We start from the raw sequence: 26856 nt of genomic DNA, 5'->3' as shown, positions 1-26856 counted from the left end.
TAATATACACCGATCACCCTTAGTAGGTTGTCACCTAGCACCCGACCGCATCAGTGTTCCTTTCCTTCTGAGGCTGCTGGGAAGCTAACATTGCACTTGGCCAAATGTTTCAGTATTTCCTCTCGCCGAGCATGAAGATCTTCCCAGAGACTCAGCCCTGAGTTCCCAGAGAACTGGGTGAATGAAGGACCTGAGGACCCATCTCCTGTAGCCTGTGGTGGGAGGTCAGCTGACATGCTCAAGATTGTTTGTTTCAGGCTATCGGCTGTGACCGAGAGTCATCCACTCACCCCCCTAATGTACACACCCAAGTGCTTCAGCTGCTCAGCTGATGAGGGGTAAGGCTAATTTCCTCTCATGGATAGAAAACACGTCAGAGGACTATTATCATTCTTAGGCTTTTAAACATTCTTTCATGGTGTTCTGAGTCTGAGAATGCCCAGTGATCTGGCCCAGGGAGCGGGGGAGGTCTTGGACAACCTTTTGCCCCTGTGAAAGGAAGGGTGAACGTAGCACCCCTATGGCAGGAAGAGGCCCTACAGCCAAGGCTGATGCAACAGGACCAGAAAAGGGCTGCTTACGTGATTAGCTGGGCATTGTCATGGCTCTTCTGGGCGAGCAGCTTGCGCCTCCAACTGAGAAAGGACCAGAGGGTAGAGTATGGATTCTCTGAGACTTCACACTTATCCCCGTGTGTCCACACCTCCAAGCCGACAAGCGCGATCCGGATGCTCAGGGAGCGGTAAAACTGAAAAGACACAGAAAGGCCAGTTTCTCTCACCACCTGGCCTAGGAGCTCAGAGCACAGATGCTGGGATTGCTCTCTGCCCACTGCCTCTAGAAAGTGGGAAATACCGTCTTCAGAGAGATGCATTCCGGTGGTCAAATGGGGGTATCTTGGCTTACAAAACAGAGGTTTAAAAAAGGTAGAGGTAACAGCACCCTAAAGACATCAAGGTGTTCTTTGATGGACCTGACCTTGATGCTACTGTGTCAGTGATTGTGTGTTACATGTGCATGTGTCCTGTGTGTGCACATATACACGGGAAGCCCAAGGTCCAAGGTTGGACCTGTCCCTGTCTCCTGCCTCCCCCACCAGCCACATAGTTTCAGGCGTATGCCACCATGCCTGGCTCTTACATGGGTGCTGGGAATTCAGGTCCTTATGCACCCAGCAGATACTTTACACATAGGGTCGTCTCCCCACCCCACCAGTGACCTAAAGAAAAAACCCTCATATACATGGAGGCCACAAAAGGATAGATCTCCTCAATCTAAAAGTGGTGGGTTCCTTCCTGGCTAACAATAGTAACTGGTGTCCCACTGTTCATCCAGCACTTGTCATGAACAAGGAAGGTGCTGATGCTTAGAGAGGTTGAGAAATTTGCCCAAAATCTCAGCAGAAAGACTCTGCAACCAGAATGAACCAGGTTATGCCCCCAGGGCCCTTGTGACCATCTGCTGCTGAAGAGCCTGGATCATGTAATACGTATATAACAATAAACTACACACATGCACACACGCACACATGTACACACACGCACATACATGCATACACATGCATGTACATTCACACACACACAACAGACACGCACACACACATTCAGATCCTTCACTTGCCCCAGGAAACTTCAGTCTATATGGGCTCCCGGTTCTTCTGTTTTTGCCCCATCTATCACTACAGAAAACCCCAAAACATCTGAATTTGCTTCATTCAAGGGCTTTTGAAGGGCTTTTGGCTTTTCTTACAGTCCAGAGAAAACACTGTGGATCGGGCCCCTGATTCAGCAAATGTGTAAAGTCCTTCCAGCTTTAGCTTTAAAATGTTCAATCCAAATAGCTGGCTCAACAAATTTCAGAGGAGCTCATGTGCCTCACCCTACTGGGAATGATAAGCCTTGTGTGCTGGGAGGGCAGCCAGAGGCTTGGTAGAATGACCATCGTCCGCAAGACACAGGGTTTGCATCAACACCCAGGGTGTGCGGCTACCTTCTTTCCCCTCCGCATCTTTTCTTTCTCTGTTGTCGGGACTGTCTATTTGTTGGGTGTGTTTGCTGATATCTCAATTCCATTTCTCATCAGTACCTAGAGGTCCGCTCTAATCACCCAGTGCAGGAGGAAAATTCCTAGAGCCAGACAGCCAAGGCCTCCACCTTCCCAGTGTCGGTCTGGGACAATGGTTCCTACACAGGTGGCAGTAGCTTCCTGTCTCCTTGGGGAAGACACATTTTTCCAGATGTTAAGTGTTTGGTTACAGGATCGATAAGAACGCTATTGCTGGTGAGCTAGGAGCTGGACACAGGACTCTGCTGTGTCTCTAGAATCCTTCCCTCCAGGAAAGGCCAGTGTTTGACTTTCTCTTGTTATGTATCAGTGGTCTATTTCCACAGATGCTGAGAGAAAAAACACAAGGCTGTGAACTTTTCATCTAGCGACTTCACAGCAACCAACTCTGCCTTTTAAGCACTGCAAGTTTGGTTTAATTAATTAATTAATTAATTAATTATGGTTTTTAGAGACAGGGTTTCTCTTTGCAGCCCTGGCTGTCCTGGAACTCACTTTGTAGACCAAGCTGACCTCCAACTCCAAGACCTGCCTCTGCTTCCCGGGTGCTGGGATTAAAGGTGTGCATTCCCACTGCCCAGCTTGAAAGTTTCTAATTTCTATTTGTTACTGGCTGAACCACCTCTCCAGCCCAAGATCTGTGATCTGTGAACCTCTAGCAGGCGAAGAAAGCCTCAAAGTTCTATAGTGTCCTGAAATGGTTATCAGAGTCTCAAAGAGACATGAGACCCAAGGGCTGGAACTGTCATCCAGTGACAAGCATAAAACCTTAGGTCTACCCACCAACACTGCCCCTTAAGAGGGGGCACGTGACCAAAGCATGTCAAAGCTTACTTTTTAAGGTCCACAGTGCCAGCCTGTGGAGAGGGGCTGCCATTGCCAAGGTACCGTCTCTGTGTTTTGTGCTAGAACTTGCTTTCACCTAGAATACTTCTGGGTCTGAGAACACCCCATTTAGTAGAGCTCAAACTTCTGTGAATTTCCTAAGTGCATGTTTTAAACAACCCTGACTTCCTAGAAGGGGGGAGTCCTCAAACAGTTCAATACATCAGCTCTAGAAAGATGCACCTTGACTTTTAAAGGTTCTGGGCACACCTGATCCTGGCCCACTTCAATCTGCTTAAGTCAAAGAATCACTGGGCTTCACCTGGAGGGAACACATCCTCCACACTTTCTTATATTGGGCTCTTCCTTGTCCACTGTTCCTCAAAAACCACTTCATTTGTGAGAAAGGTCAGGGGGTCAGAGCTGGGGGCACTTCTGTTTCCAGCCATCTGCTGCCATGTGGCTTTTACATGGGCGGGGCTGTAAGATCTCACTTTTGAAACGGAATTCCATCAGAAAACTATAAACATGACTGAAAGCCACTGATGTGAGTCCATGCTTGTACTTGATACATTAAACAGCGCAAAACAAAGCTCCCACAGGCAGAAACCAACGAAAGACAAAACCCAACCCAAGAAGCTGAGTTGCTTGCTTCCGGTTGATAGCTGAGGGTCCCGAGAGTCAGCAACAGGAGCTCAAACGCGTGTGACCGTCTGAGGTGCCACAACCTCCCCCAGAAAGTACACACCTGGTCTCACCTTATCAACATAGTTGGCAATCTCCATGAGCTTGCGTTTGGTGGCATCCTGGTCATGCCGGTTCTTCTGAAACTAAATGGGACAAAGAGAACCAGGTGAGACAGACCCTTCCACAGTTCTCATCCAAGGGTCTGTGGTGTGCAGTCATTTTTCAGCAATGGTCCTTCCCACGACTCACGGAGGGAAGGACCTGACTGATCTCCATCCTGGCTATCTCCATCTCCCAGCCCAAGGCAGCAAACAGAGGAGACATAGTTATCTTCTTCTAACCCTTCAGGTAGTTATTTTCCTGCCTTTACATTACAGTGCTTCTGGCTACCTCACTGGTTGATCAGAGGAGGGATTGGTCTCTTTGCTTTGCTCATCAACCCCATAGGAAGCCACTGTCACACGCCTTACAAGGCTTTCTCCTGCATGTGGTCAGTTATCACTGATCTAATGGTTGCTGGACTATTCTACAGACAAAGCTGTCGTGCTTAGCACAAAAGGGGACACACAGACATGAAGTCTTGAGCCCACACTACAGGAGCTTCCGTTACAATGGGGGGAGAGCCAGAGATAACTATAACAGCAAATCCTCCACTTAAGAAGCACACAACTTAAAAGAGCTAAGAAACTCACTGAGAACTTGCACAGACTAACTGCAGTGGAGGGTCATGCAAATGTCACGGAGAGGGTGCTGCCAACAGGACCACGTGGCATCAGCAACAGGTTTTGCCTTCCACGCGATTCCAAGTGGCAGTGCCTTCCATAGTGAGAAAGATTCTTAGACTTCATCACTGTGGAATCAGACATTGCTAATCGAGCATGAGAGAGAAAATTGTGCTGTACTTGATTAGAATGTCTGCCTAGAGTCCCATAAGGAGGCCTCATAGTGACCACTTCTGTCTGAAAAAGGACAGACCTCTTTCACCTTCAATAATGAAGTAAGGAAACTTGTCAGGACGGGAAGATAAAACGATTTTAGAATTATAACCTGCCGCTGCCCCGAACGATGGACATGTCTTGTCTGCTGTTATTTTTACACAGAATCTGGATGCCTAGTGAATTTATTGTTAGGTGGGTACTCTGTAGGTTCAATTTCAAGCCGTCCCAGGTTTCCTCCCCCCAGATCCTCCAAAATACCCAAACAAGACAACAAATAAAAGGCTGAATAAATGCCCTAGAATATTTGTTTGGCAAAGGCTGAGTCCCAGCTCTGGTATACCATTTCCTCTCCCTTGTATAGATTCTAGAACATTCCTTGACTTCCTTGGAACTGACACTCACCAGAAAAGAACTCCATTGATCTCCTCACCTCGTACAGAGTTACATTCTAGGACCCTGCTGCACAGACCTTTGCAAAGTGTTTAATCTAGAAGTTTCTATTATCAAGGCCACCTGACTTCTAAACTGATCCTGTGGCAAGAGTATTTCTATTTATTTAGTAAATATTTATCACAGCATTGGGATGAGATTTCAGGCTTCCAAATACATTAATCCTATCCTCAAACAGTAAGGCCCAATAGGGCCACCGTGGTTGAAACAGTGTATCATGTTTTCCAGAAGATTCCGAAGCCAGAGTTGGTGAGCTTATTCTATGAAGCTCTTCAGAGTAAACATTCTTAGGCTTGGTAGACCGCGGGATGGTGGGTCACAACTGCTCAGTTCTGCCTTGGTGGACCACAACTGCACAGTTCTCCTTGTTGGCTTAGAAGCTTCCAGGATACCACAAATCAAAGGGTGTGGCCCTGCTCCAGAATAATACTCACAGAAACATGCGATAGGCTCACATGGGCCATGGTTTACAACCTCCGGTCTTAAGACAATGTGCTTCAATGCTACGCTTTCTGAGGCAACCCTGGACTTAAAACATGGTAAGCCAGCCTTTCCCAGAGACCTCACATCCCACTAGTACCGTCAAAGCCCATGACAGCCCTATGTCTAAAGAAATTCTCCCCTTCTCTGACATAAATCCCATCCTCTGCTCCCCTTACATCCTCTTTCACTTAATGAGTAATGTCCGGAACCACCCAAGTAGCTCTCTTATACTCCTCTTCCCCAATGGCTTGGACATGCTGAGAATGTCCCAGAAGCTCCCACCCAGGCCCAGTCAGAGAGCCATTGCTGTCGCTTACTGCTGTCAGCTCTCTAGATGGCAAGGACACAGCCTCACTTCTCTCACTTGTTTTCCCACTCGAAGACCCCTCTGGCTACTGTGAGTTCCAATCCCGGAGATGGGTGCTGTGTCTTAGCACCAGATGATGAATTACCAAGACTACGTCTGTCCCTTGATTCGTCTTCCTGCGCTCTCAGACTAACGGCCAGGAGTACATTTCTGCCAGCAGAGCTCTGGGTTGCAAATCTTGCCTGGCCTATTCCAACCCTGACATGAATCATCCAAAGCCTGCAGCTGAAAGATGTTTGTGACCCCGAGGACCGAGAGATCCCCTTACTTAGCGGGAGGTATGAATCACGGCCCTGTAGCAAAAAGGGGTGAGGATGCCTATGTGACTGGTGCTTCTTAAGGGATACTTCACCCCCCACCCTACCCCCACCCCCCGTAACAGTAAGGTTCTCTGTCTGGCCCCACAGCCATGGAGGCACCTTCATGAAGAGATTTTCCTTCCTGGTTTGCTATGAGTCTAGATGCCAGGAGGCAGACCACTCCCCATCTCCTCCTCGTCTGTGCCTGCTGGAGACTCACAGGTAGTGGCTTTTAAAACCCTACGCTAAGGAGGACCCACTGGGCAAAAGAATGATACTTCTCCTTTTAACTAGAGCGGTGGGCTTTCTCAGTGCCTCACTCTAATGGAGTCCCAGGACATTTTATCTGATTAAAGCACCTCGTAGCTTAGGAAAAATGGCGGAAGACCTTGTATCAGACAACACTAAACGCTAAACTTAAATGGAGAACTATCTGGGAGGAAAGGCCTTGCTTTCTCCCAGGAACCTTCACAAGACAGCCAAAGGTGCTGCTGTGGGGCAGGGCTGAGTGGGGTACCTGGCTGGCTTTGAAAACAACCTTACTGCTCCCCCCTCTACACATCAGCCAGTGGAAAGAAAACAAAAACCCCAGAACCCACCCATGCCTGGCTTCTGAAAAAATATAAGACAATCAGTTTAAAAAAGCTAAACTCTTCTGAAGTAAACACTCTGTTCCCTCCCTAGAAAGCCCTCCACTTCCACTCCTCTGCCCGGTGAACTCCTCCTGTCTTTAAGAAGGTTCAAGGGCCTTCTCTTCCTTCCTCTAGCTCTCAAAAATCAGCTCTCAAACCTGGGCTTGAACTCTCCCACCCGCTGGCACCGCCCTGATACACACTGTGGGGCTCAGGGAAAGGTAGAGCTGTGCAGAAAGAGGCCTTTGGGAAAGCTGGTAGGCCCAAGCAGAGAGGACATGAGACTATGACACAGTGGTGACCACCCCCCACCCCTTCATGGAGGACAGAGAGTTTTTGGTTCAGTGTTCAGCCAGGGTACTGGAAAGTGTGTTTGGCTGTGGTCATGTCACCACATGATATGGGACTTGAAGGTAAGATGTGGTTAATGGGAATATGGGTGGTGGGTACATGGGAGGCCCCCCAGGAGAAAACAGAACTTCTAGACTCCAGGATAAGTCTCCATTCAAACTCTGTTTACACACCACCTGCCATCTTCGACATCGGCACGTCGGAGAGGCTCTACCAAGGCTCCAAACCATACCCGATCTATGGTGAGCATTTTACTCATCACCAAGGGCCCATTGCAGTGGCTATCATGCCTAGAGCTACAAGGGTTTTGTGCTTCTACAGTGAAGTTCAGAATCAGGAGCAGCTCTGGTTCACAGCTGCATCCCGATGCCAACCACTGTGTTGGTGCAGCACAGAAAAATCAGGAAGCTGCCCGAGAAACTGAGAGAAATGTTGAGCCAGGTGGACAGGTGTTTGTGAAATCTTAGGGCCTGTCCAATTCGAGGGAAATGAATCAAGGGACTGTCCTTCTCTTGTAGCTCAGCGCTTCCCAAGCTCACTCGCTATGCATCAAAACCACTCCAATGTCTTATGAGACCATGGACTGTGGTACCCGACCCTGACAATCTGGGGTTCAAGAGATCTGGAGCGAGGCTCAGAGATTTGCAGGATTTACATATGCTGCTGCTCCGGGGACATCTTGGAAGCACCAATGTGGTTATAAAAATAGATACACATCTGCGAAGATTGTATGTGACCAGATGTGGCAGTCACCTGCTGCCTTTGTAAAGCGGAAGTCGACAAGATTCTCTAAAGGATTACAGACAGTCCTAGGAGCAAGTGTCAGAACCGTAGGACCATGAGATCCTGTCTGAGCAAACCATGCCTCTGTGTCCATGCTTGGAGAGCCTTTCTTTGGCTTTTTTTTTTTTAATTTTTAGATCTATTTATTTATTATATATAAGTGTTCTGCATATATATGACAGACGAGGGCACCAGATCTCATTACAGATGGCTGTGAGCCACCATGTGGTTGCTGGGAATCGAACTCAGGACCTCTGGAAGAGCAGTTAGTGCTCTTAACTGCTGAGCCATCTCTCCAGCCCTTGGAGAGCTTTTCTTTGGCTTTTTGTTGTTTTCTTTTTTTCCTTACTGTTTAAAATGACTAGAAGAGCCCTTGGTCAGATTTAAAGTCAAATTTATACAATAAAACTAAAAAGAGATGAATGAGTCCATATTTCCCCAGAGCACCCCGAAAGCTAAATGGATGTTTTCGAGGGACAATTTTGTTTATTTGTTTTGGTTTGGTTTCTTGCTGAAATCCATCACTGACCCCTTACCTCTGCGTAATCAGCCACCAGATAAAGCTCCACGTACTTCATAGAGTGTAAATCTTCCCGTTTCATCTAGGCAAGAGACAGAAGCATGTCAGTGCAGGAGAAACGGCTGGTTCCAGCTCATCCCAAAAGCAGCTGAGAAACCGCACTGGTTAATAAGCTGTGAGCTTTTTTCCTTCTTTTACTTGAGGTGCTAGGGACAGTCCTGGCTATGGACCACCATCTCCATCTGCAGCTGGTTACTGCTCAAGGCCTTTCAGAGCCATGGGATTTAATCCTCTAGTCCCAAAAAACGAAGAAGCCAAACTGGCCAGGACAGGCAAAATCAAGGCCAACACCCCACAAGGGACCATGTCAACAGCTTTCTTCCCAAGTAACCTTGAGACCACAGACCTCCGTTTTCAGTGCGAACAAAACATAGTTTGTATATCGGGTGAGGTAGCTATTCCAAGAGAGGAAGTGGACATTTTTTTAAACTTTATACGGTTTTTTAAATCGGTATCTTAGAATACTTTAAATACAAACAGTGGTTCTCTTACGACGGTGTCTCAATCAACAATCCCAAGAGAGGGGCGTGAGGGCTTTCCCCCTTTTTCTTACCCATTCTCTCTCAATCTAGAAAACCTCAGAGTAAGGGTGCAAGAGAGGACAAGCTCCAGTCTGCCTGGGAACCTAAAAACTCACTCTGCGAGGTTGCTTTTTGGTCTGATGTGTAAACTGAAGGGCCCAGTCCTTAGAGGTGGGCCTGGAGTGCTCGAACCCACAGTTCCCCGGGGGCAGCTTGAGATGTTCGGATCTGTAAATACGGTGTTGGTTGTCGCTGTTAGGGACGGGCTCGATGATGTAGCTGAGGTTACTTCTCACTATAATCAGTCCTCTGTGGATAAGAGAAACGGAATCTGGTCAGTGCTTCTGGAAAAGTCCTTTGTGTAGATTCAGATGTTCATGCTTCTTCACTTCATACTGAGCCATGAGCCCCTCTGTGAAGTGCTGATGCAAGCTCAGACCCTCTATGGAGAGATACACCATGGGGAACAGAATCTCAGAGCACTCGTAGTTCCCTAAGTTCAGGTTTTAGACTAGGACTCCTAAAGGCCACCAAATCAAGCATGACCCATGACAGTCATAGACCCCATAGATGACCATAAAACTTTATAGACCCAGAAAAGGTAACATGTGATCAGAGAAGGCACACTGGCCTGCCGGCAAGATAACCGGCCTCTAGATTTAGCTCTGTCACTCGATGCTCACATGCTCCTCAAGAAACATCCCATGACCCTGAGGCTCAATTTCCTCATCCCTAAAATAAAAATGATAAGGTACTAACTCATCGGGGCTCTTGATAAGTGAAAGACAAGTGCCCTTGTGCCTGGGAGCCAGGCGGTACTTAACAGCCAGCATTCCTAGCCATCAACAGTCCTGTGCCAGCAGCGATCTGGTGAGGCGACACCCATGACTAACCACTTAGAACAACCTTTCACCCAGGACTGAACTCAAAGGTATGTGCTGGGCTACTTGACTTCTTCACTCACTGAGATTTCACTAGGTTCTACATATCGTTCAAACGCTGGTATCCATAAGGGCTTGGGTCTAGACTCCTACAGAAACAAAAATCATAGCCACTCCAAACTATATATAAAATGGTATGTTATTGATATATCACCTACTCGTGTCTTCCCATATATTTTAATATCACCTCTAGGTTACTTATAATACCAAGTGAAATGTAAATGCCTAGTCAGGAGTGGCGATGTACACCTTTAATCCCCGTACTCAGGAGGCAGAGGCAGGCAGATCTCTGTGAGTCTGAGGTCAGCCTGGACTACAGAGCGAGTTTCAGGACAGCCAAGGCCACACAGAGAAACCCTGTCTTGAAAAACAAACAAAGAAAAAAATCATACAACAGACAAAGGTAAATGCTAGGCCTGCAGAGATGGCCCAGCAGTTAAGAGCACTTTGCTTCTCTTTCATAAAATCTGAGTTTGGTCCCAGCAGCCATGCCAGACAGCTCACAAACTGCTTCTGACTCCAGATCCAGGGAATCTGAAGTTCTCTCTCAGCCTCCACAGGCACTGCACCCACATGGTGCACAAACATACACTCAGGCACACACACACAAGTAAATAAGTAAATAAATACGATTTTAAAGATATGTTACATATATTATATTGCTTAGGAATAAGAGCAAGAAAAAATTATATATGATCAAGAAAAGGTTTTTTTCCAAAAATATTTGATTCACAGTTGGTTAAATCTATAGCGGTGGAAGGCAGGAGCACAGGGAAACAACTGTACTCATGGTTGGCAGGAAGAGCCATTCTGAAGATCAGTCTGAGCATGGGAATAGTCACTGGGATCCGCGACCTACCCCGAGCCTAGGCAGACACCCACACATTAGATGCAGCTGCTTATAGTGCTGTACTACTGAAGCCTCTGTGGCTCTCTAGGTCCAGCGATGGCTTCACAACTAGCAACAGAGGTAAGGAGATACCCACAGGGCAGCTCCCCGTCATCTCATCCGCCAAGACCTATGGTGTGCCAACCTTACACTGTGATGTAGGAATGAAAAGACAGTAATGTCTGCCAACTGTGCATCACATGGTTACTAATTACCAATCAGTAGACTGTGTCTGAGGACGGAAGAGGGCCAAAAGCCTCCTCTGTCATCTCATCTCCTCCTGGGAACACTGCTGCAGTCAGGCCAATCAGGTGGTGACTAGCCACCCTCTGAAGAGTGTTGCTGGCATTATCAACTATGGCCATGAATAAATATAGTCTGCCCTTCTGACCCACTCTCCAAACCGCCACCTCCCGTACATAGAGATAAAGAAGCCAGGCAATGGGTTCCAGATTCTGGGAAAGATGAGCCCAGGACTGAATCCCCAGGACCCTGGCAACAAGTCACTCCAGATCGTAGCCCTTTGAGTATTCCATACCAAAGGCATTCTCAGCTCAGCCTCTGGTACCACGAGTGACTACTCAACCTCCACCCACCACTCTCCTCTCAGGATGCCCACCCAGGTTTTGTCCTTTAGTAAAAGCCCATGATTCTTTGGGGACAGACATCACAGACTCAGGTGGGCAGTAGATCTTTCCATGACCCCATGCCCCGCTGACCTCATTCCAGTACGAGAAAGACTATCAACTTCCTGGCTGCATCCTGGCTGACACAGCAGCTGCCAGCTGGCCTATGGGGAGACACCTAACAGCTAGAGTGGAGGACAAAGAGCAGGATCACAGCCATTTCCCTACTCTGCACAGGAAAGAACGGAGGCCAGGGCAGTGTGGGCATCCTGTTTCCAAGCTATCTTTTCATCCCAGCTGACCAGAGCCTCTCCCATCACCCCAGCTTCCTATAATGGCTACAACATTGGCCACGCAATGAGGTGAACCATAGGCCGGCTGGTCATCCTGTGTGCACCGATGTTACACCCAGTGAGTGGAAAGTCCCCCATAGGAATCAGTGAAAGCCTGAACACAGAGCCACAAGGCGTAGTTGGCTTGGTATGATATGAACAAACCCTTGGCCGAATAGGTCAGTGACCAACTGGAACTTGGCAGCAGGGCTGATAATAATCAACGTAGTGGCTATAACTTATTGAGCTTTTCTATGGACAAGGCACCAAGCTGAAAAGCGCTTAATGTCTCATATCAACTTCTCTGATCCTTACAAATATTTTCCCCATGACCAGCCCAAATTCACACAAGTAGTAAAGAGTTCAAACAGGGTGGACCTCAGCACTCCGGTTCCACATCCTACAACCTTCACCCTGACCTTTTATTGTCTTTCATAATAGCCCTGGAGAATGGTTCAGAAAGTCACCCCCATTCAGGGAGCACTCAGTGCCCATGACTTCACAAGTAACAATGGAGGTAGGAAGATGTCCACAGGGCAGTTCTCTGTTACCTCATCTACTGTCATCAAGAGAGTGTGCATATGGCTGTAGTGATGGTGGCAGTGACTCTCGAGTGAGACCAGTCAGGAGGTGTTGATTGATGTTGGTTGTAGGTGCAGCAATAGAGAGAGAAGCTTACTAAGATGCTAAGTCCTCATTTTCCAAAGAAGCAGGGGGGTACAGCCTCCCCAGGAAGACTAGCACCCAGCCAGCTCACACCAGCTACTTTATTCAAACATTATACAAAATTAATTAGGGATGAGAACTGAACGTGTATATGTTTGGTTGTGAGCCTAGCCCCTAACGGCTGAGCCATCTCTCTAGCCATAGCATGCCTTTGGTCCAGCAATTTGAAATCATTAAGAGTATAGATTGGTCCAATTAGCAGCCTCTTTTTAAATTTAGGTTTGACCTCTCTCGTAGAGGATTTGTAATACCATCACAACCATAGAACTTATAACCACCTTTATTTTGATAATTTAAAACATTGAAAACAATTATTATTCATTGAGACAGGGTGTGTGTGTGTGTGTGTGTGTGTGTGTGTGTGTGTGTGTGCGCCCAGGCTGACCTGGATTTGCTTTGTAGATTAGGCTGGCCTCAAACTCACAAGAAGCCCTTCTGATCCTGCCTTAGTCTCTCAAGTATTAAAGCCTGTATTTATTTGTTCATTATCTATGTACCCTTGAAAACATTGATATCAATTCCCATTTCTTTCTCTCTTCTTTGGAGATTAATGTCTTTGATAACTTAAATCAGTTTAAAAGCAATTATCATTATTTATTAAGACAGGGTTTCTCTGTATAGCCCGGGCCAACCTGGATTTGTTCTATAGATTAGGCTGGCCTTGAACTCACAAGGAACCTATCTGTCCTTGCCTTTATCTCCCAAGTATTGAGATCAAAGGCCTGAATTTATTTATCTATGGAGCCTTCAAAACATTTATATCAATTCTCATTTCTTTCTCCCTTCTTTGGAGATTAATATTCCTGTGGCTAAATATGCTTATATCCTTGTTCTCTTTATGTAATTAATTTTTTCTCTATATTCAACTGTATTCCAATTCCCTTTCACTTATTGTATAAAGTGCTAGGTTGAACTGTAATCATTTCTTCCGCGGAAGCCCGTGTTTATAGAGACTGGTTGCTCATAGCAGTGTGACATCCATTTTCAAGTCAGCTCTTACACGTTGCCATTATTTCTCCTGTGGGAGCCTCACATTCTAAGGAGTCAGGCTGGCTGCTCAGAGTAGCTTGAAATTTTACTCCATGTTAGCTCTCATGAGCATAGCTTTGTTTCTTTGTTGGATAAAAACAAAACAACTCTGCCCCAATTCAACTCTGGATCCCCACATTGATCAGCAGGACATACTTTTCCTAGAGCAAAATGTTCTTTGGCAACAGAAAAGCATTATCTTCTAATTTGAAATTATACTAGCTCAGTTGGTAGAGCATGAGACTCTTAATCTCAGGGTCGTGGGTTCAAGACCCATATTGGGCGCCAGTTTGTTGTAGAAAACATTTAATCTCAACCAGAGGTTTTTGCCCTGCCTTTGATCATTCAGTTCCTGGATAAAAGACACACAACTTTTATTATTATAATAAACCTTAGCACTAGACCTGGGCAAATATCTACTCTCTATGTGATTTGAATCTATTTCCCTATCAACAATCCCATTTTTTAATTTGCCATGTTCCATCTGGGCAACTCTTACCTCCAATTTGGCTAGCCCTCATGATTATATTTTTATGACTCACCTACCCCATGGTGGTCTCCTCCTCTCTCCATCTTCTTCTCCCCTCGTGGTTCTCCTCAGACCCCAAGCCCAATGAACCTCAAACCCTACCCATGTCTCTTCTGCCCAGCTATTGGCATTTGGCATCTTTATTTAACCAATAGTTTTAAATTAAGGAACAAGGTTATTACAATACATAGCAAAAGACCAAACATCAACAAGGTTGCAACTGGCCTGTCTGTGGAATCCCAGTTCCCTGGCAGATGGCAGAGGAGGGCTCCACTCTCAAATAGTGTTCGTTGACAGCTAAGTCACCATGTGCCACATAGACTGCAGATGCTACTCTCTTTTAATTTCCATAGCACATTGTAAGGCAAAACTACCAAACTCACTTTATCAGTGAAGAAACTGAGGTTCAGAGAGATTAGAATCAGAAGCTTTCCCCTGTGGCTAAAGATTTAATGGATACAGTCTGTTTCCTTGGGAAGCTGCATCCACTAGTAAGCTCTAAGCCTGTCATCAGAATTCACAGGACCAGAACTTCCAGGCTATTCAGTAATCTTCAGAAGGTACCCAGGCTATCCCAAGAGACTGCTTGCTGGACCAAGTATCTGCACTTGAGAAGGCTGGCCTGATTCTATGACAGGCTTCAAATTAGCAGTTAAGGAGATTAGACTTAAATCTCTGTTTCCAAGAACTGGGCAATTCCAGGCAGGTTCAGGCCTCAGAGGCTGCCCTGCCACCTAGCCCAGGACAAGAAGAATGGGTCAGCAGCAGTTTTCAGGCCTCCCCCAGTAAGTTTCCAGCCCCCACACCCCAGTAATAGAATGTCCGTAGAAATGGACCCAACAAATTAGCACAGAGGCTACTTTGGAATTCCCTAATGTGCTTTAAATTAAGTTTGCAAGATCACTTGGGTATCTCTCTATTCTGTTAATGAGAGACCCCAGCATGCTGGACTTCTGCAAAATAAAACTCTTTGCATTTACATACTATTTGAGTCTAGGGTAAGTTCACGGTATCTTCAGTGAATCATGGGCCCTTACACACTAAGCCCATGGGCAATGCTCCACCAAGCCACACTCAGAGGCTTCAGGAGCTCATGCTCCTAACTTTTTCCATGGCATGTGAGCAGTTGTCTCAAGTAGGCAGTCTAAATAACTCAAGCTTGGGATAACCACTGAGGTATCCCTTCCAGCAACAGGATTCATTGGGCCCCTCCCCTTCCTGCCCTCACTATAGCCCTTGGGGACTCACTCCAGTCCTAAGAACCACCGGTCCTCCTCTGGGATTACTGGAGATCAAAAAGAGTTGGCACAACCTAGCATTTACAGTGGACCCCAGATTTATTGATGGTGAGTTTCTGAGAATGAGGTTCTGGGGGCTCTTTCTTGCTACCAGACACAAGTCACCTTATTTCTTCCCTTCTCCATCATTTATCCTAAGAGCCTCCACTGATCTAATTTGCTAAATGTTAGCTCTGGCAGAGGCAGAGATCAGAGGTGGGGGACAGAGAACCCAGGAGGCAAAGAGCCAGGATGCTACTCTCCAACCTATTCCTCATCATTAAGAGAATGAGAAAAATAAATCATAGAATAAGATCATGTGGAGGAACCCAGGCAGGCCAGCCAGTCAGGAAACAAAAAGCTCATTCATGCTTAACCCACAATTGACTGAAGGACTCAGTCAAATACATCTTCAAGACTTGAGAGAGGTTCCACTCCCAAGGAAGTCATCCCTGGGACACACAGCTAAGCACCCACTTTCATCAGGAGAGATCCTAAGAAGTAGCAGTCCTGGGTTCCTCCTCTCCACCACTTTCCCAACCTGTACCCATACTAAAGGATCATAGGGAACTTCCAGGTCAGCACAGAGAGAAGAAAAGCACATGGTGCTGAGTTTCTGCTGGGACAGAGCACAGGCAGAGAACACAGGCTCAGTAAGGAGACTTCCTAGATTAGAATCTTGTCTCTGCTGTCTCCTGACACAGCCCTCCCACTGAACGGCCATATTAATAGTCTAAAGCAGTGGTTCTCAACTTGTGGGTTTGACTCCCTTAGGGTTGCATATCAGATACTTACATTATAATTTATAACTAACAAAATTACAGTTATGAAGTGGTGGTGGGAAGGGAAGGGTAACCACAACATGAGGAACTGAATTACAGGGGCACAGCATTAGGAATGTTGAGGACCACTGCTCGAAAGTAATTAGGCAATGCTCACTAACAATCAGGGAAGATTCTCTAGGAAAGCTAGCAGCCATGGAAGCATACTGTATAAGTGAGGTACAAACCATTTTGTTGGAGAGCCACTCAGTGCATCTACATACAGAGCACAGCCCATGTGTTCTAGCCCCTGGGTTTCGGTGATCCAACCAAAGATTGTGCTGTCAAGGAGATGGAGATAATAACCCTCTCACGTGAACCCTTCAGATGACTTCAGTATCACCACTCCCATCTTACAGGGCAGAGAACTGAGATTTCAGGAATGGATCAGCACCGTCTAAAGGCTTTAGATATACAATCTTGGGTTGGATCCCTGGAACCCAAGGGATCCTTATGATAGACCTTATGTAGAAGGAGAGAATAGATTTCATAAAGTTATCCTCTGACTTCAACATGCACGTTGTAGCACACATGCCTTCACTCCCAATCATGTGCACACATATACATACATGCATACATATACATATACAATAATAAAGAACTGTGTTAGAAGGCAGGTTGGGTGTGCATGTGGAAAGCATGTGGACGTCAGAGGACAACTTTGGGTGTTGTTTCTCTGTTATTGTCCATCTTGATTTTTAAGACTAAGCCTCTCAATGGTTTGGTGCTCACCAGTTAAATTAGGCTGGCTGGCCAGCAAGCCCCAGAGATCCTCTTGTCTCTGTCTCACCCAGCGCATTGATTCATAAAAGCGTGCACCATCCTGCTCTGGGAACTGGGAACTGAACTCAGATCGTTGTGCCTGTGTGCCAAGTACTTTACCAACTGCAAGCTTTCTCCAGCTGCAAGCTTTTAAACCAAGAATGCTCTGCCTCTAGAACCTAAACTTGTCACAGTGTAATGGTCCTGCCATCCAAAGACTTATTCCACTAACAGAAGGAATTATCACTAGGCCTGCAGAAGGAAAGAAGGCGTGGTTTTGGGGGAAGGATCGCCCGTTCCCAGCCTTGGTTCCTTCTTCCTACTCTGCAGGGTCTGACACAAACTCAGGGCTCTAGAATGATGGTTCTATAGCCATTCCAGTCCATGGTGTGCACTTTTGGACATAATCTCCAGTACCCATCTCTCCCCGAAGTGCAGGATTAGAGTCCAGAACCAGCCAGCCAGCCTGTGAAGGCAGAATTGCTATGAGAGCTCCATATCTTGGAAGAGAAAACTGCTGTGACAGAATCTGATCCATCAACTGGATCTGTTAGGGTTATGTATTGTATGTCATTGAAAAACTATAATTCAGTTCACCAGACAGTACGTAAGAGTTTAAGGACCTGTTAAAGTAATCTGACAGATTCGTGTGTACCTAAGATTTAGTCCTAAGTCGGAAACACATCATAAAACCAATCTATATGCATGGGATGGTCTCACTTATACATAATAGACAATACATCCCAATCAGGTATAATACAACAGTGACCCAGATGAGAAATGTGTTTGTGTAGAAACAGGGCAGGACAGATAACGTTCACTTGTTTCTAGCTTACATTCCTGTGTTTGGATGTTTAACTCTGAAACTGCACAATAACAATTTTCAATAAGCATTAGGAATTGAAACCAACCAAACACCTCTCCAACAATAGATGGGGACACACACACAGGTTTATTCAAAGAAATCATGGCTCAGTACTGGCTAACTTTTCCATAAATGATCATCAGACCTTACGCTTATACTATGGGTTAGTTATGCCTCTGTGCAAGCAAGATGTCATGGTAACATTTACAGACAGATTTTAAGTGCGAGGAAGGCTGCAGTGTATGGATACCTGACACCCTCAGGGCAGGTGATCCCCAACTGGGGATGCTATTTGGAGGAAGCTCTGGAGACTTCAGGAGGTCTGCCTGGAGGAGGAAGATCTGAGGAGAGGAAAGTTCTTAGGACTACTGTCTCCACTACCAAGAATGTTCTGCCTCACTATGGACCGGGGATCAACAGAGCTAGCAGTGAGGCTTGGGACCCTTGGAAAGCCAATCTTCCCCGTTCAAGTTGTTTACTTCAAGCATCTAGTCACCAGCTGGCTAACACAAATGGTTTGCTGTATCTTAAGATCCACGGTCACTGATTTACCCAATTCCCAAGGTGATTAGGGTCCAAAGTTAAAAAACATTATATTATGTAGCAAGGTTCCTTTTGCCGGAAAATGGGGGACATAAGAAACTGGTAGCCTATGACTTTATCTGGAAACAGGGTAAAATCTGGGAAGCAGAGTGAGAAAGTGTCTCTCATTGTGCCCTTAAATGTTTATTAACATTTAGATTTATTTTACTGGGTACTGTTTCTTTAATGATAAACTGATCTACAGAGTACTCTGGAGAGAAGAGCTCTTCACAATGGCTATGGCAGTGGTTCTCAACCTGTGGGTAGGGACTCCTTGGGGATCAGAGGGGCATATAAAACGACCCTTTCATGGGGATCATCTAGGACCATTGGAAAACACATATATTTACATTAGGATTCATAACAGTTATGAAGTAGCAGCAAAGTAATTTTATGGTTGGGGTGTCACACAACATGAGGAACTGTATTGCAGGGTGGCAGCGTTAGGAAAGCTGAGACCCACTGCTCTAGAGGTTCTCCTGATTCTTTCATGTTGAGCTCGAAGAGGCTGCCTAGCATAAATCCTATCCATTTTCTCCAAGCACGGGAGCACAGTACCAGGAGAGATGAATGGTTACCATGGAGACCTTCCATGGGAATAGGAGCCTTCAGGGGCCTTGGGAAGCTATAAGGGTTGGAGCGCCACTGTCATTCCTGCCTCTGCTCCAGGGACCTAATACAGCCATTGTGTATGCAAGTCTCCAGCTCTTAAATCAGCCTGGCCCCAACCTCTGTTCTTTAGCATGTGGAGGGAGGAGAGGGCTGGGAAAGAAAAGCATGTGGACCTCACCAGATGGAAGCATGCAAACCAGAAACACATGGGTAGCTTGGTGAGCTTCCCCCATCAGCCTGACTGCTGGAATGATTTACAAGAGGCCAAGCCAAGTGTGTTCCCACAGCTCTAGACCCAGAGGGGAGAAAGGAAGGGGGCGGGGAGGAGAAGGTCACACCTGCTTGTTCCTTTTCCTCCTTCCTGGGACAAGTCATTGTTTACTCACTGGCCACAGGTGGCCCACGGCTGGCTATAAACACCACTGAGCAGTCAGTTGGCTTGGCTGGAGGAGGCCACTTGAGTGAAGGATATGAAGCCACTGCTAATCATCTCCCAGCCAAACCCGATTTCCTGCCTAATTCCCTTGGGCAGCTCGCCACACAACCTTTCAGGGAAGGTTGGGAAACCAACTCATAAACAGACGTGAGGCCTGCAGTCAGAAGGGCCCTCAGTTATACTGACAGGGTGGGAGTAGGGGTGGGAAGGGGTAAGCTAGCTAAGTTGTAGAGGGAACAAATCTTGTATGCTGGTAAAGAGCTGCAGAACTAATGACACGACCATACCTATCATTGACAGATGAGAATACAGAAGGCCCCCAACAGGACAATGTTTGCTTATCCTCAACCAAGGTAGGGCATGGGCATACAGCAGACACCCAAGATGAATGAGAGAAGCAGCAACTGATAAAGGGAAAGAACACTTCCTACCAGTTCCTGAGAGAATATAGGAAACCTGTATTCCCAGCCCTGCCTTTGAGAAGACTGAATATGTAACTTAACATTAGCAGTGGTGACAGTCTTCCCCCAGCATGTACTTGGCGGTATTGACTATTGCCAACCAGAACTTTCTTTTCCTGCTGTTAATCCTAGAGTCAGGAGCTGTGCACTGCAGTGCTCAAAACCCAGGCAATTTGTGTAGATAAAAGTCCAGATTTTTTCAAATAAGTAAGTAAAGAAACAGGGGCCCAGAGAGAAGGCTCAGTAGTTAGGAACACTTTGCTCTTGTAGAAGACCCAAGTTTGGTTCCAAGCATATAGATGGTGGCCCACAACCATCTACAACTCTACTTCTGAGAGATCTGATGCCTTCTTCCACCTCCCACCAGGCACACGGTGCTCCTGGCTCAAACCCAGCTGGTTTATTTTAGAGACAAAAAGGCTACCCTTTTTCCAAGTATCATCTGGTAGGAACTTTTCAGTTGCCTGTGTCTTCAAAGTGATCCTCTTCTTTCTCCCCACATCTTCTCTCTTCCCATTTCCTGCTACACAACCTTAACGTCCTTCAACCACAGAGTGAAGAACGCTGAAACTCAGCCTGGAGTCTACCAGCGTGTCACCTGTTTGCTCTCTCTCAGTGGTTTCATTTCTAGGAGCTCATTGGCCCAGGAGGAACTGCCCCCCCCGGCCCCCCTACACCCATGGTTACCCAACCCCTGGAGATGGCAAACGTTTTGCCAGCTACTGTGCCTTTCAGTACAAGCCAACAAATAGCCCAGGGTCCAGCCACCTGGACCCTGCCTTAGTTTCTCATCCTCTTGGGCCACTATTCACCTACCCATAGTGATGGGTATCAGACAACTCAATGGGCCCTGTGTCCCAAGATTAATGAAGCTATTCACATTAGCTACTCCTCAGCCTGCTCTTCTAGCTCATTCACTTCTCTGTGCTAGCCCACATGGACCCAACTTCCTGTCTCTTCACACTCTTGTGCCTTTCTACTCTACTCTTCATGGTTAGCGCACCTCCTTTTACTGTGACGCGTCGCCTGCCCGTTACACAGCAGGTAACATTTTAGTGACGCTAACCTTTCAGTCATGATTGTCTCTTGATTTGTGGGCCTTATCATTCCTAAGTAATATAACTCCTATCTTCGTTTGTTTTCAAGATGTCTCTTTCTGCAACCCAGGCTGTCCTAGAACTGGCTTTGTAGACCAGGCTAGGCTGGCCTTGAGAACTCAGAGAATCAGCCTGCGTCTGCCTCCTAAGGTCTGGGATTAAAACTGTGAGCCGCCACCACCCAGCAACAATTTATATCTTAATACAACACATTTGTCAGCAAAGGTACATGCGTAGATTATCTGGGACTTTCCTGGTACCTCACAAGCTTGACCTCTTCTTTGCAAAGCCCTTGCCTTGGGTTAGCCCTGCTCACTGTAGAGGGAAGGAACCAGCTGTCCCTAGAAGCTTCAGGACCTCTTACCTAATTCCCCGGCAGGTGCTGAGAGTGACGCTGGACTCATCCACTTTCCTCACAGTCCCGTGGTAAAAGCAGTGATCCTAGCAAACAGAAAGGAAGCACTGGGTCAAATGGCACTGATAGATGTGGCAATGTTAATGTCTCATTGATTGACAGGTCACAGATCCTTCCTTCCCAACCCCGACCTTACAGCTCTTACAACCTGCAAAATGCTTCCAAGCTTCCACTTTGTTTGGTGCTTATAGAAACCCAAACCATAGCACAGGCCAGGCATCACCAGACCTACTGAGCAGACAAAACAATGTTGAGGCTCTCAGGGACAAAAAGATTTGCCAAAGATCTTCCTGTCCTGTTGGAGAACCCAGGATTTTCAAATCTGACGTGTCAGTCTTAGGAAAAGTCTTCTGAGAGAACCAGTCTCTCAATGGCACCTCTGTAACTCCCTGTAGTGGGCTGAATAGTATCCTCCTAAAGTTCTTATGTCTAGACTAAGCTAGACTAGGACTTCATTTGTAAATAGGGTTTCGCTCATGTAATTAAATTAAGGTATGGCCACATGGGTTAGAGGAGGTCATAAATCTAATGACTCATTGCTTCCTGGATGGAAGGACACAAAGGATATAAGGGGACAAACCACCTGAACACAGAGGTAAAGAATGGAGTGATGTAACACAGCCAAGGAGCACTAAGGAATTAGGAAAGGAAGTACTCTGCCCTGGAGAGCTCACAGAGCACACAGCTCTTCCAACTACGTAGTTTGGACATTTAGCCTCCAAAACAGAGAGAGAGAGAATCTATCTCTCCTGTCTTAACCTCCAAGTTCACAGGGCTTTGCTAGGGCAGCCTCAAGCTGAAAACTCAGCTCAAGATGCTCTTCCTTCCCCGAATTCCTCCACACCTAAACCCGTCTTCCTGGGTTCCTAGCTCCACGAAGCCTGATGTATTCTCTAGTCCTAGTGGCTCAAAGGCATGTGATCCCCCAAAACCCAGCCAGAAACCTCTATCTTTATGAACACTGCCAAGTACCACCATATGCAGGCCCTGGGCAAGGCTTCAGTGCTGCAATGAGAAAATGGACACCTAGCTCCAGTCCCTGGGGCTTATAGTCTTGTGAAAGGTAGCCATTAATAATTAGGGAGCTGCAGTGGTTTGAATGAGATCTGCTGGCCCCAACCCAGGCTCGAGTGTTTGAACACTCAGTGGTCCTCGGTGAGGTAACTCAGATAGGCAGTCCAGCGTTGATTGAGGTCACTGGAGGACAGGATTGAAGATTTCATGGTCTCGCCCACCTCTCTATACTTTACGATTGGAACTGAAGCGGTACTCTCTCAGCTTCCTGCTCTGGCCGCCTGCTGCTGTGACTCTCCCACCATCATGGACTATTGTCCTGGAATCTTACATCCAAATAAATTCTTGCTTCTGTAAGGTGCTTCTAGTCATGCTGCTTTATTTCAATAACGAAAAGCAGTTGATGCAGAAGTCAAAGGCACACGGCTACAAATATTTCTGTGGTACCAGGAAAGTTTGATTGCCAGGCTAATTGTAGCAATTAGGAAACAAGCACAGTGTTTCTGAGAGTGCCTGTGTGCCAAGTCAACTGTCGCTCTCCTCAGATGGTTAAAACATTCTTCCCAAAGAGGTCAGAATTGATTCGTTGGCCAAAAACAGAGAGGGGGTAAAACTGGGAGGAAAGCTAGCCATGGTAGCACATGCCTTTAATCCCAGCACTCTGGAGACAGAGGCAGGCAGATCCCTGTGAGTTCAAAGCCAGCCTGGTCTATAGAGTGAGTTCCAGGATAGCCAGGACTACACAGAGAAACTGTTACGGTTTGTATGTGCTCAGTTAAGGGAGTGACTATTAGAAGGTGTGGCCCTGTTGGAGTAAGTGTGGCACTGTGGGTGTGGGCTTTAAGACCCTCATCCTAGCTGCCTGGGAGCCAGTATTCTGCTAGCAGCCTTCAGATGAAGATGCAGAACTCTCAGCTCCTCCTGCACCATGCCTGCCTGGATGCTGCCATGCTCCCACCTTGATGATAATGGACTGAACCTCTGAACCTGTAAGCCAGCTCCAATGAAATGTTGTCCTTTATAAGACTTGCATTGATCGGGGTTGGGGATTTAGCTCAGCGGTAGAGCGCTTGCCTAGGAAGCTCAAGGCCCTGGGTTGGGTCCCCAGCTCAAAAAAAAAAAAGAATCAAAAAAAAAAAAAAAAAAAAGAGTTGCATTGATCATGGTGTCTGTTCACAGCAGTCAAACCCTAACTAAGACAGAAACCCTGTCTCGAAAAACAAACAAAAACAAAAAACTGGGAGTAAAATCAGTGTCTTTAAAGGGCTTCCTCAGCACCTGGAAACTAAGCAGCAATCATAAATGCTCACGTATTCCCTGCACGACAGCCATTTCTCACAATCTCATCTCCAGGCTGGGCTGTTTCCTTGTGGGGGGCATCCAGAAGGCAAACCCATCGGGGGAGGGGGTAATTAAACTGAAGCATTTTGCCCCAGCCAGGTCAGCCTTCAATCCAGGCTCCCACATCTGCCAACAGTGTACATGACTTCTCTGGCCTTCCACATCTTTAACCTCCAAACTCAGAGTGCCCTTGAGAGACCTGCATACAAAGGAGCTAGCTAGACAGCAAACATTAGTGGCTATATTTTCATTAGATTCTTTCACTAAACATAAAGCATGGCCTCCGAGGACACAAAAGCCTACCAAAGGGGCTGACCCAGATCCACGACCTTTACTATTTCTGTTCTACATCCTATTCATCGAGCCGTACAGCCATGTCAGGAAGCACAAGCCAAGCCCACACTCAACCTGGGTTCCTTCCCTGAATCACAGGTAACTTTTCATCTACCAGTGGTCCATTGGCTGGCAGTGCCAGTCATACTGAGAGTTCTACACCCATTCATACTGACACACAGCCAGGACGGAAAAGAACAGTAGTCTCCTCTTGGTATCAAAGTCTCCTGGGCTTTACGCCAGTCAGATTCACGACTTTTGCTTTATGAGCACAAAGGAAACCAACTATGGTAGAAGGTCATCATCCCCCAGCGCCTGGGAAGGCAGGCGACACACACACAGCCCCCCTGTAGCCAAGGGTCTCACTGCTTTCCAGCAAATCTAGGAAGGCAAGTAACAACTGTACAGACCAACTTCTAGCCAAGGGTTCCTCTGTTTTCAAAGGACAGCCTGTCATGTGGCTTCTCCATCTGTCCCCAGACCCGTGGAACTAGAGGCAGATCATCAACAACCAAGTTCTGACCGTGGTCCTTAGAACTGGGGAATGAGACCACAGACCCCAGGGTGTAGCACACTGACGGTGAGAAAGACCAGTTCTCCCCGGGACACGGGGCCAGGCCTTCAGGGTTCTTAGTGGGTGGGGTGACTGAGAGCCAGGTAAGCATTCAGAAATGTGGGTCAGACACCATTCCAAAATGCCGGTTCCTCACAAGGATCGAGAAGTCAGATCCAGAAGTAGCTATGAAGAAGCCTTAGCCCTCTTTGGCTAACGCAGTGTGCACACCCCCATGCTCTCCGCAATGGTTTGTTCTACAACTGTCTCATGCTCTTTAATTTACAAAGGGCACTAGCATACATGTCAGGGGTATTTGCCATAGTCTTAGCAACTAACACTCTGCTCTTTGCTATGTGACAACAGCTGGTAATTTTTACTTTTATCATGAGGCAGATATTACTCCCACAATTCTAAAGGGGAAACTAAAGGTTAGTTTAAAGGACCTCAGCTTCTGGACTAAGATCGGATGTAAAGAGCTTTAGTGACTCAGTTAAGCAGAGATGTGAACCCCAGCATCTTGGCGCTGCACCCCACCCTCTACCATCCCCAACCACGGCAGAACTGGCACCTGACTGACACTTCCCAAAGCTTTCCTACCTGCTACCACCCACTGGGATGAGCTCCAGTCTGAGCCTTGCCATGTAAACGTAGCCATGTTATTTCTCCCTTCTCAATCCCCTCATCTGTAAATTATGGAGTTAGAAATTATATTTATGAATCCCCATAAAAACCAGTGACTCCTCTTATTCTTCCATAGCACTGACTCAGCTCATCTAATTTTTGAGATTTAAAAAAAAAAAATGAACTCAGTATGATCCAAAGGGTTGATTAAGGTCATCCAGCTAGTGAGAGCCAAGACCGCAGCCCTGGCTTCAGAGACCAAACCTTGTAAGTCTTGCTGTTGGAACACATTCCCAAACCTGTTCCCCCAGTAACCTGACCTAGATTAGGGCTGTAACCTACAGGTCTAGCTAATGAGTCCCGATAAAATTCCCAGAATGCCTGACTAGTTTGGCGGCAGAGTCCTGTTCTCAGCATGTAAGCCAACAGCTCTGATTTACTCCACTCCTGCTTTTCCTTGATTTCTTAGTTTCCAAACGAGAAGGCCGACTAGGAGCCCCCTGGGTCTGGGTGGGGACTTTGCAAGAATCCAGCAGTGGTGGATAGAAGAAAACAATGATCTTTTCCCAGGGTTCAGTAAGGATGTGCTTCAGCCACGGAGGCCTTCAGGAAGGAGGGGGAATTCGGGAGACCAGAGCACATCCTCTTCCAGAGTTCTGCTCTGAAAGACCCTTAATACATCTCTGCTTGGTGCACAGCTTAGAGCACAAAGAACAAGTCAGGCTCAGCCATGAAGTCATTGCATTCCGCAGCTTCTCAGGCTGAGGGGGCCACCCCAGGGGGCTTTCACAGCAGGAAGCATGAGCTCATCGTTAACTTGTGCTCTGAGACCCATTCTTGAGTTGTGGGTATGGAAGTAGGAGAGGCTGAATTCGAGGAGGTTGGTTCCGGAAAGTTGTAATGCCTATGGGCTGCGCGCTTTCTAAGAAGGGGAAAGGAAGGGGTTTTGTGGAGATGTGGGCCATTGACAGACCGTTTCCCTGATCCAGTACAGTCTACTGCTGTCACTGGTCACACTTCCTACTTCTTTCCCACCCAGGAAAGTCTTGGGAAGAAGTCCCATTGACCTTCACATCCAGAACCCAAAAGAGCACCCCCCCTCTTCAGGTAATACATCCTGCTATACAGACCTCTTAGAGCCATGGTTCTCAACTTTCGTAATGCTGCGACCCTTCAATACAGTTCCTTAGGTTGTAGTGACCCCGCAATAAAATGACTTACATCGCTACTTCGCACCTGCCATTTTGCTACGGTTATGAATTGTAATGTAAATATTTTTGGAGACAGCGGTTTGCCAAAGGGGTCATGAGTCACACTTTGAGAACCATTTTCTTAGCTGCCTCCAAACTTGAATGGGCCATCCTTTTCCCCATTCCTGGGCGCCTGAAAAACAGGCTAGGCCTGTTTGTAACTGATGATGGCTGTCTTGTTAGATATTCACAGGCAGGCAGAGGTATTTGAAGAATGGCTTGCACGGAGATCTAGGTCCAGTTACTGTCAGTGGAAGCCTGAGCAGTGGAGCCTCTCCTGTTTTCCTCCGTGCTACACACCAGAAGCCAAAACACACTGGAGCTCATGCTCTTCTCCTCCCTACACCTCCCAAGAGCCTCA

At 46.8% G+C, this 26856-nt stretch overlaps 1 protein-coding gene across 1 annotated transcript in view; it reads right to left on the bottom strand.

Annotated features, from left to right (window-relative positions):
• Positions 1-26856, bottom strand: part of Adam19 (ADAM metallopeptidase domain 19) — a 90187-nt gene that overhangs the window by 24690 nt on the left and 38641 nt on the right. Inside the window, exons 5-9 of the mRNA XM_032912071.1 lie at positions 21330-21406; positions 9097-9289; positions 8416-8481; positions 3648-3719; positions 582-748 (exon numbers count right to left, since the gene is read on the bottom strand). Coding sequence (XP_032767962.1) covers positions 582-748; positions 3648-3719; positions 8416-8481; positions 9097-9289; positions 21330-21406 — 575 coding nt within the window. The remainder of the gene's footprint in view (positions 1-581; positions 749-3647; positions 3720-8415; positions 8482-9096; positions 9290-21329; positions 21407-26856) is intronic.

The sequence above is a fragment of the Rattus rattus genome, chromosome 9 (genome assembly GCF_011064425.1).
Source record: "Rattus rattus isolate New Zealand chromosome 9, Rrattus_CSIRO_v1, whole genome shotgun sequence".
Taxonomy (NCBI): Eukaryota; Metazoa; Chordata; class Mammalia; order Rodentia; family Muridae; genus Rattus; species Rattus rattus.
Note: the sequence above shows the minus strand (reverse complement) of the source record. Positions and strands in the feature narration are given on the sequence as shown.